Source organism: Trichoderma aggressivum (genome assembly GCF_033847375.1).
Source record: "Trichoderma aggressivum f. europaeum strain CBS 100526 chromosome Unknown scaffold_011, whole genome shotgun sequence".
Classification (NCBI taxonomy): Eukaryota; Fungi; Ascomycota; class Sordariomycetes; order Hypocreales; family Hypocreaceae; genus Trichoderma; species Trichoderma aggressivum.
In genome coordinates, this window is record NW_026946377.1 from 215,275 (window position 1) to 225,979 (window position 10,705).

Consider the following 10,705-nt stretch of genomic DNA (forward strand, 5'->3'; position numbering starts at 1 on the left):
TTCTCCAAGCTAATATAGCCACAAAACGCTCTTCTCAATCGACCAACAGCACACCACAGCCAGAGGGAATGCCTCATCTCGTAACAGCACGCCCTCTTAGCGTAGGCAGTAGCAGCAAGCAGCAAGCAGCAATCTGAACGCCACAAAGGCTCATCCAAGGGCCTATTTTAGAACGACGACAAGTAGTGGCATTTTGGAAGCTTAGACTCTGCCTCATAAGTGCCGTCCAATCAGGCAGATCTTGGCAAAAAGCATTCCAATCATTCATCCTATCACAAACCAGTAAAGAAGAACACCCCAGCCGTGGAGAGACGACATCGACTGGGGGGCTCTTCTCCAAAAGCTAAACAAGAACACTTGTCCGTGGCTTCATGCAGATGCCGCCACTATCCCTCGAGGACAGCCACGCCGGCTCTCGTCGACAGAGGGCAAGAGGTGTGCGACTTGAATTTCTAAAACGGGACAAACCACACAACCAACGTTCTGTCGCATCGCTTGCAGGGCTGAAACGTTGGTGTTGAAGTGGGTAGTGTTGCAGAAGATTGAGGCAAGACTATGCGACCTAGGATGCTGTAAACGAGCTCGATAATCAACGATGGACGAGAAGAAACGTGTTGTTAGGCTGGACCTTTTGTCATGGTTCATGCCCACAACAGAGAGACAGAGGTTTGCTGATATCAGCTGTTCTCACCACTTGTAAAGAGAAGCGCAAAATTGTACAGCGGATTAGTGCTTCCTTCGCACACAGTCCTGGTCTATTTTGTCAAAAGCAGTCGCCCAGTTGGGGGCTCTGCGCATCAAATGCTATAGTACTCCGTATATGGCTATGAATCGATGGCTCTTGTGGGATGTGGTATGTGGTAATCTATCGTTTCGGTAGATGAAAGACACACAAGAGCGAATCGCGTGGCTTGCAGAGATGGACAGTGCATGAAAGCAGCAATATAGCATGCAAGTCTTGGTCAAGCATACTCTGCCCACGACCACTTCTCTTCACTGTAATTGGTTCACTGTGATGTCTTTTTGTCCCTGCTTCTTAACAAGGACGAGCATCACCTCAGTCCCAGTCAGCTCTTCCCCATGAGCCCTTTACAGCATGCCATGACCTTCTCTCTTCACTGCAAATGGTCGACTGCCCTTTATTCCAGTATTCGTTCACTCTCTCAAAAATCGACAAACGTCAGTGTCGAGTTCCTGAATGGTATCAGCGCCCCAATCACCGCCGGTACGTAATATGCAGACCGATTGATCAAGTCCCCCGTCAACAGTCCGATTGATCCGGAATGCTGCCTCGAGTTCTCGCTTCCAAACACCTGGTCGTCCGCCGGTCCCAATTCCATACCTCCGCGGACCAGTCTTGCTACCTCCTCGGGCTGGAAGAATGCGGCTGTTCGCGCTCTCCCCATGCGTTCGGCCTTGGTAGCACTTGTTGAAGTGCTGGTCGACTCATCATGTGACGCTGATGAGTCTGATCCTGGCGTGTCTGCCCTGCCCAGCACAACGACCCAGGCAAAAGTCTCCATGGCATCCCCGCTGTCGTCGACGCCGCCTTCAATGCCAACCCAGTAATCCGCCTGGGGCTCTGCGTCGCGGGCGTTGCGAGCTCGGTTTCGTGCGCCCTGCAGGGTTTCTGCATCCGTCATGGGCTGGTCAGCGACGCCGGATGGCACGTTGAGGCCGGTGAAGGAGAATGTCGCAGACGGAAACATGCCACCAAAGGCCTCTTTTGCGGCTGAGATCTTGACATTGTTGCGTGAGGCGACAATGACTCGGATGACACGGGTAGCCTGGTCTGTCATTTCGAAGCCTCGTGTAACGCTCGCTTCGCTGTGTTGCTTATTTTGTTCCCCGCACTCTCTCACTCTTTCTGTTCGCCTTGTTGATATGCGCAGAGGAAATAAAGACAATAAATCGTATCTCAAGAACGCTTGCAAGTTGAAACTTTGACAGTTCTATCCTTTGCGTAAATGCGCTCGTCTATTTCGTAGTGCTTTGAATATCGGAGAATGAACTCGCAATGTCCTTGGCGGGGTTTTAACTCGCATAAAAGGCGTAGTAGCGTTGCTCGGAAGCCGAGTGAGTCTTACACCGGCTGAAGATCCCTGCTAGTCAGACCCGACAGCACAGTAATGGACCGCCCCTTAATAGCAAATGCAGATGCATTCACGTCTTGGCGGAAATCATGTCCAGAGAAAGACACGGTGATGAAGAGAGAGAGAAAACTGTCAAGCTGTTTGCTCTTCACCAAGCGATGGACATTGGGTGTGATTTTGTCAACTCTTTTCTTCAACTTGAAACACACAAAAAAAAAAAAAAAAAAAAAAAAAAACTATGGCGGCGGCGCGGCATCATTGTCCGGATTCGCCAGCGACAGATAATCCACACCCATCGCACCCTCATCGACGTTGTAGCTGCCAGCATCGTTGTCTTCCTCTAGCAGGGGGATCTGCTGCCCCCAGACCAGCCCGTCCATGTCCATGTTCCATGGCCAGTCTTGGTCCAGCATGTTTACAATGTCCCCAGCGCTGTAGCTAGTCGAGGCGAGTGCTTCGGCTCCCTGGTCTCCCCAGAATCCAGCCGTCTCATCGCTTGGTACCCCCTTTTGCAGGCCGGGATCGTGAGGGCCGCTGCCTTGTCTTGCGTTTGAAATTTGAAAAGTGGCCTCCAGCAGGCGGCTCACGACATCCCGACTGCGGCGTGCCGTGAGGGACCAATCCTTCATGGCTGTAAACAGCTCGAGAGTCGTCTCGATCTGGGCCTGCCATTGGACGACGGACGGATTATCAGGCTGCCACAGAATGCTTACCAGAGGGATCATGGCCGCCTGGTACAGGAACCACACAGCATTCCACCCAGACATTTGCTGGCGCATCCATCCCTTGGAAATGCTATCGACCGTCTCTCGAGCAGCGCCCTGGCAAATCTCCACGGCAGCGATATCAGGCTCTGACACGGGCAGTTCGGCCTTGCTGGCAAGAGTAAGAAGGACTGGGCGGTGTAGTAGCATTCGTAGATTCCAATACCGCCATGTCATGATGCATCGTGAAAGATGTAGTGGCTCTACACAGGGCTCCGTAGAGCGTAGAAGCCAGGGGAGGTTGTTGAACCAGTCGACAAGAAGGCTGTCCAGATGATTTCGGTCTTCCGCGTTTAAGAGGGGGGTGACTGCAAGCATGTCTTGAATCTTGGTGGCAATCTTGCAGAATTTAATGTTTTCGAGCAGAGGCATGATGCCCGCGTATTGTGCAGAGTCATGCTCCTCCTAGAATGAAGAGAAGGAATCAGAAGCTGCCGATTAGAGTACATGAAAATTGTGTCCACGACAACACAGTGAGAGTAGAGAAAAATCAAAAGGGGGGTTTTCAAGGGAGCATACCTGCTCTGTAACCAGTTGAGGCGGCTGTATGTTGATTGCAGGTCCCCATCGCCCGAATGAAGGGCGCCCAAGAGTCGTGGTTCCCCATGTGTCGAGACAGAATATGGTCCACCAGGTGCGTCGCCGCGACTCGAGGACCGCAGGGTCGGATTGAGGTTCCTCGGGTGACGGTTCTCGATGCAGACCAAGGGCAGTGGCCATTCTGTGAATTGCGCCGATGATGGCATTGGCCATGTTTGGGCGGTTGATATAATGGAGGTAGTAGCCTCCAAGCAAGGCCAAGGCGTGGATGGTTTCAATGTTGCTGCTCCCAAACGCGCTAAGATGGATGTGTTCTATGGCTTGATTGTAATACTTGATGTGGCTCAGGTTACTGGAGGGTGTGGACATGATGCTGCTCGTGGCAAAGACCATGTTGACGAGGGAGAGCCAAGGGGCATCGCATCTTCGGCCTTGATTGTAATGTTTCCGAAACGAGGCCTCGTCCAATATGGGGGTGAGAATGTGGACACGTTTGAAGTAGGCATCGACAAGAGCTTGCCCCTTGTATGTCCATGGAATGGGAGAATGCGCCTTGGATTTGGTAACTGCGCGGAAAAGAGGCACGCTGTTGCGCGCATTGTCATCGCTAGAAGCATCGGGGGATGATTGTGCTGCAAGCAACACTTGTAGCTGAGGCTGGATCTGAAGCATGACCGTCAAAGCCACCTTGACCGATGAAGCGCCGAGATATGAAGCAGCCTGTTTGTCCATGTTGAGAGACAAGGCGTTTACATCATCAGCTTCCGCCGGCAACGATTCCTTTTCCCTCCGCTCTTCATCCCATTGTGAGTTTTGGACGGGCATCTGCACAAGCTCTTTTGGATGATGCTGCTGTTGCTGCTGTTGTTGCTCCAGATCATCAGGAGAGGGGGCAGCCGGTGAGATTTCGGCGGTTTCTTGCTGGACCGGCTGATCTAGGAGGTCACGGAGCTCCTGGCGTGACAATGCTAGTAGATGGGAGACATCGTGGGTGGGATAGAGACGCCGCAGCACGGAGCGGCACTCTTCAAGGCTCCGTGATAGCTCCTCTAGTGACCTAACAGCGAGAAAGGGGAGGTTAGCCAAGTGAAAAGGGGGGAGAAGGAGGAGAAGGAGGAGAAGGAGAGGAAGAAGAGGAAGAAGAAGAAGAAACAAAGAAACATAGAGACATGCTTTCTTGACGGAACAAGACGCTGGCGATGTTGCTCATACACGCATCGCCTCCGGGAGCGGCTGGACTGGCAGCGGTTACACGGCTGCTTGCCGTCGCAGCGAATCTTGCGGCGCTGACACTCGAGACAGGCGTGGAGGCTCTTTGCGGCTCTGCTGCCGGCCGTGTCCTGAGAGCGATTGCCGTCCGAGGACGATTGGGGGGAACGATCCACGGCTTTTCCCTGGACCCCCTGGACTAAAACGAAGTCGTTCTCTCTGGTCAGCCAAGGTGTGCTGCAAGGCCGGAGACAAACTGCGCGTGAGAGGAACTCGGGGGAGAGACTCGGGATAACGATAGGGGGGGTGCTTGTGCATAGATAGACTCCACCCACAGGTGTAGAACATTCCGTCCAGATGGTTGATGCTATAATCTAGTAGTATTACCAATTTACCGTAGCAGTAGCAGTCGCAGTGGCAGTTGAGTCGGGGAAGCGAGGAGGAGACCAATGGCCAATAGGAAGGCCCAGCATATAGTGCTTTCGTTGGCCAGAGTGAAAAGACGAGATTTTGGCGTCTAAAGCACGTATCAGGGAGCAAAAGGGGGAACAGATGCCCCGATTGTGAGGTGATGTGAGGTGAGACGAGGTGAGGTGATGAAAGGACAAGGTTACTAGAATACCACACTGGGTTATTACCTAAAGCTGAGGCCGGAGAAAGAAAGAGGGGGGGCGATTCTTGCGTCGAGCTTGCCGACAGTGCAGAAGAAAAATCAATCAAAAGTATCGTCAATCAATCAATCCAGCATAATTGACAAAAATTACTCAATGCCGCCCAGCCATGTCTGACAAATAAAATAAAAATTGAATTAAAATTGAAGCAAGGTAGAATGAAATAGAATGAACAAAATCAATCCATCAACAACCCCGTGGTGAAACCCTCGGAGAAAAAGGACTCGACTCTTTTCGTCGTGCTGAAGGAAAAAAAAAAAAAAGAGTGGAAACCGGGGTTTCTCTTCTTTCCTTCCAAGCAAAGAATAAATCCTTGAAAAAAAGAAAAAAAAAAAAGAAAAAAAAAGAAAAAAAAGGCACCGAAAAAATCCGGGGTAAGCTTCACCAAAGAACCGAGTGCTACTGTACCATCAAACACCTATATTGGAATCCACACTAACACCACTAAAAAAATAACAGATTTTCAAATGGTCGCAGTGCATATGCACCACACACACACAACCTTCTTGACTCGCTTCCCCAAATCGAAATCGCAAATCGGCGCACCTGCCCACAAATATCCCCCCTCCAAAAATACCCCGTGGGCAGGTGCGGAATCCGGTGGCTAGTCCCTTTGCGGGAAGTTGGGCCGTAGCGGGGAAAGAGCTTCTCCGGAGGTCTGGAAAATGGGCCAAAGCAGGTGGTGATACTGGAGTCTACTAAACTAATACTACCTCTACTCGTTTAGTAGGTATGTACGAGTATCCGTACGGGCTTAGTAGTACCTGGTAGTACCTGTAGTACCTGTATTGGGGTTATTGGCTACCAGGTAGTACACATGTATGTACATGTATGCACAGTAAACAGTAGTACGACTGTGGAGCAAAACAATAAACAAAATCGGTTAATGTCTCTCGTTCTGGAGGGGGGGGGTTTCTACTGGCACGGAGTATTGATCCAACTGGCTACCGGAGTAATACCTACTTGGAACAGGTAGCGCAGGGCAAAATGGCGACTAACTGCCAACATGAGGGCATCCCACTAAGCTGCGGCTGGATACAGGTGATGCCGCTAGACGTTGGCAAGGTTGGGTTGCAATACGGATGTCGTGAGACCAGGGGCCTGGATGCCTGTGAGTGTGTGTGTGCATGTGTTGACCGGCATCGATGGTACTGCTAGTATTCGCTGACCCTCGGGGGAGGGACCACATGATGGCGACAAAGAGTGTGTATGGCCACCCGTGCCAGTAATACTCCGTAAATTGCCGCCTTGCCAGATACCTAGACGGGCAAACACGTCCATATTAACTGCATTGCCGCAGAGTAGCATCTTGTGTACACACGCACGCGCGAGACACCATTCGCCTACAGAGTTGGGTACTAGAGGTGGCAAAAGTCAGATTCTGCCAAATATGCAATGGTAGGCAGATGGCGGCTATAGCCTCAAGTTCAGTTCATCCATGACACGTGAGAACAAAGAGGCACACATGGATCCGTACGGTTTGTTTGGCAGTTGTCATTCCGAATGTTGCATTGTTGCGCTCTGGCCCCCTCTCATAGCCTCATGTCATTACGTGAAAACATACAGTAAGATGGCAAAAAATGAAAAAAATAAAAAAAAACAATTCCCCTCCATCCCAAAAAAGACCGTCCCGTGGAAACGCAAGCAACCATCAACCGATTCAGCCTCAATTCCTGCGTACAACTGCCCTTGGTATTAGTGTTTTTTTTTTTTTCATGGTGGGTCACAATGACAAGCAAAAACATCCACGCCCTTATGCCTTCTCGATATTAACGATGCCACCGTGGCTGTCCACGGCAACGGACTTCTTGGCGGTCGACGCCTTGACCGGGTTCTTGGCCTCGAAGATTTCGTCAAGCTCTTCCAACTGTAGAGAAAGCAACGGGTTAGAAAAAGACAATGCCACTGTAGATGAAGAACAAGTAAATCAGCAACACTTACGGTGCGTCCCTTGGTCTCGGGGATGAAAAAGTAGACAACAGTCACCTGGACAAGATCCCAGATGGTGTAGATGATGTACGTGTGCCAGCCAATCTTCTTCATGGACACGGGCCAGGCAAACTGGTTCAGGAGACCGGCGGCGTTGGTGGCAAAGCTGGAAAAGGCCATGCCCTTGGCACGCTGCTCAAAGGAGAGCACCTCGACGGGGTACAGGGCCTGCAGGGGGGTGATTCCGACCGAGTAGACGGCGCCAAAGATGAAGATCATGGCCAAGGCGGCCTTGGATGCCGCAGGGTTGTTGTAGATGGGGTTACCGTCGGCGTCGACGCCGGTTTGAGAAGCCGCAAACCGCGCAGAGGCAATGGTCATGCCCAGCCAGACGACGACGCAGGCGGCAAAAGAGAAGAGCAGCAGGGGGCGGCGACCCACGCGGTCGACCAAAAACGCACCCAGGATGGCCCAGGCAAACTGCTGGCAGTTGTTGATGAGGGTAATGTTGGCCTGCTGGATGGATCCAGTGTAGCCGGCGGTGTCGAGGACGGAGCCGAGGAAGTAGGACAGCACGGCGTTGCCGGCCCACTGGCCAAAGACGGTGATGGTGATGTTGCAGAGGAGACGGTAGACGGCAGAGCGGCTGCGGAACAGCGCCCGGTAATCCCACCAGCGCTTGTCGGCACCGTCCATGTTGAGGAGCTGCTCGTACTCAAAGAGCTGCAGCTGGACCCAGGGAGAGTCGGGGTTGCCGTTGCCGTGATACTTGGTGAGCACGGCCTTGGCCTGCTCCTTCTTGTTGTGCACGTAGAGCCATCGGGGGGACTCGGGGAGGAACATGGCGAAGATGCAGATGAGGCCGGCGAAGAGGGCCTGGAGCCAGGTGATGAGTCGCCACGAGTAGTCACCGCCGACGTTGAGGCCGCCTCGGGCAGCACCGGCCGAGATGATGGCGCCAGAGAACCACAGGGTGTTGTACATGGCTAAGGAGTTGGGAGAATTAGCTCTCATCTCTTCTCATCACGCTTGTTGAAGACCTTTTCGATTGTCCCAATCAAGGGGGAGGGAGGGGGGAAACGAAACATGATGAGATGGGGGAAATCAATCAATCAATCAATCAATCAAAAGGAATCGCTCACCTCCAACACGTCCACGGTAGGCAGGGTGGTTAATCTCGACGACGTACATGGGGCCAGCCGCCGCAGCAATGGAGACGCCGAAACCGAGCAAGAATCGGCCTCCCATGAACTGGCCCTGGGAGTTGGACACGCCCTGGACAATGGTGCCAATGACGATGAAGCTGGCACCCAGGAGCATGCCCACACGACGGCCGAATCCGTCAATGGCCGGGCCGACAAAGGGAAGCGCGACGACACCACCAATCTGGTACATGGACGAGACAATGCCGGCCCAGATGCCGTCGTTTCCCGAGGTGTACCTTTCCTGGAACCAGGGGTTCTGCAGCAGGTTGTTGATGAGCGAACCATCGTAGCCGTTCATGGTGCTGCAGAAAAAGGCAACGATGGAGAAGGAGTAGATGAGCAGCTGAGCCGTGGTCCAGGCCCTCGGCGGCTCCTTCATCATGGCCTCCTGAAAGGCCGTGTGCCCGGTCACGACCTTGGTCTGGAGTTCTCCCTACATTGAGATGAGAATGCGTCAGCAACTCGTTTCTTACAAAACGAGGTGGCAAAAGAGCACAAAGCACAGAGAGAAAAACTGCAATTGGGTGATTTGACATACATGGTCGAGCTCCTCATGGGTGTGGATGTCGTCCTTTTCGCCCATTGTAACGAGGGGGTGTATCTCTAGCCTCTCGGGGCCAGACCAGCTCTTCAGATGTGTGTGTGAGAGAGAGGTTGATGGGGGGAAGGGGAGAATTCTGCAATGCCCCCGTCTTTTTGATGGGAGAGCCCGAGTATTTGTAGACTGCGAGTGAGAGGAGGAGGTGAAGAGAGAGGAAAAGAAAGGTTGCAGTCCTGATGGCCAGGGGGCACTGTCGCTTTTATGCTTCTTGTATGTATGCCCTTGCCGCGTTGCAATCCTTCCCCAGGCCTCTTGACGCTTGACAGGCCGGATGCTAGGTGGCAATGCTACTTGTTGAGGATCGGGAAACAGCCCTTGTCAATAGGCCCGATCAAGCGAGGCGAGCGTCTGTTTGTTTGTACGAATTAAACGTCTTTGCCAGCACCAGCTGCTCAAGCCATCTCAGGCAGGATTTGGATTTGAATTTCGCCGGTGCAAGTCGTTACGGGCGGAGTATTCGAAAAGAAGCTCCCCCAGGAATTGGGCATGCCGTGCCGCTTATACGGCTCGTCTCCTTTCTCACACGATTGCGGTCAAGAGGCTATTGGTGCCGTGGCGTCGACTCTCGGCCCTCGTAACAATGCGGGGGGGGGCCAGGCCCAAGCCTGATGCAGGTTGCGGAGGATTCTGGTCCGCCTCTGCTGGAGGGCGGTTTGGGAATAGCCACAGCCTGAAGGACCTGAAGCCCGGGGTCGAGACGGCGCTTTGGCTGGCCTGACGGATCCAGTGAATAGACATTAGCCTAAGTGGTGCGGATCATCCGCCTCTGGGGTATCTGGAGAGGTCCAGGCGGACGATTGGGCCGAGGCCACGCGATGCACGGAGAAATCCTGCTGGGTTGTCTTTTTTTTTGTCTTGGCGAGAGCATGAGACGGCACGATACAAGGGACGAGGTTGTCACCATGGATGTTGAATGAGATATTGGTTGATGCAGGCCTTGCCTTGCCTTGCCTTGCCTTGCCTTGCCTGTGGTGGCGGTTGGCTGGCGGATGGCGGTTCGAGCCTAGCAGCATGTCAGACGGCAAATGGCGAGCTGACTCGCGCAGAACAGAAGGGCGAGAGGGATGCAGAGAATTGCAGAATTGCAGAGTCGAGAAGGCGAATATGTTGCAGGCGAGGATGGTTTCTGGGTGGTGAGACGGAGCCAGCCTTGTCATGGCCTGACACGAACTGGTGACTTTTTTTTTGTAGTCCATCTCGAGACATGTGTAGGTACATGGACAAAAAAAAATGGAGGGTTGCAGGGCTGCATCGGCCAACAGAGCCGGATGATTAATCAATCAATCGGCATAAATTCCCCAGCAATTTCGATCACCTTTCCACAGGCAGGGTGTCGGAGCGGCTGAACAAATTAAATCAACTAGAGAGGCCCATGTCAAGAGCAGCTGAGAGGCGTTGATGGGCAACGTGATCAATGGCCTCTGGATGTGGTGCAGGCAGAGAGTTGACGAAATGCAACAGTGCAGAGGCTAGCTTGTGATGGTGATTACAGGGGATTGATCCCTCACTCAGGGCGCAATTGGGGCTTCCATGTTACCAAATCTCAGGGCTGAATGCTGGGGTTTGCCCCAAAAAAAGACAGAACAGACAGACAGACAGACAGCAAAAAGCCCGGCGCCAACTTAGTTCTCAGTCGTTGGCTCGAAAAGGGAAACGAGAAGAGCTGGGGGGGGGGGGGGGGGGGGGGGGTAAT

General features: G+C 52.8%; 3 protein-coding genes across 3 annotated transcripts; all 3 read right to left on the bottom strand.

Moving 5' to 3' along the window:
- Positions 1-1,163: 1,163 nt before the first annotated feature.
- On the bottom strand, positions 1,164-1,799 carry Triagg1_3712 (uncharacterized protein; the record flags this gene model as incomplete). The annotated part of the gene is made up of 1 exon (XM_062898035.1): positions 1,164-1,799. The coding sequence occupies one exon, from the start codon at positions 1,797-1,799 to the stop codon at positions 1,164-1,166; it is 636 nt and encodes a 211-aa protein (XP_062757215.1).
- A 5,231-nt stretch (positions 1,800-7,030) lies between these two features.
- Triagg1_3713 (uncharacterized protein) lies at positions 7,031-8,994 on the bottom strand (the record flags this gene model as incomplete). Its single annotated transcript, XM_062898036.1, has 4 exons — positions 7,031-7,144; positions 7,219-8,192; positions 8,349-8,844; positions 8,950-8,994. The coding sequence occupies 4 exons, from the start codon at positions 8,992-8,994 to the stop codon at positions 7,031-7,033; spliced, it is 1,629 nt and encodes a 542-aa protein (XP_062757216.1).
- Positions 8,995-9,749: 755 nt separating this feature from the next.
- Triagg1_3714 (uncharacterized protein) lies at positions 9,750-10,169 on the bottom strand (the record flags this gene model as incomplete). Its single annotated transcript, XM_062898037.1, has 1 exon — positions 9,750-10,169. The coding sequence occupies one exon, from the start codon at positions 10,167-10,169 to the stop codon at positions 9,750-9,752; it is 420 nt and encodes a 139-aa protein (XP_062757217.1).
- Positions 10,170-10,705: the final 536 nt, after the last annotated feature.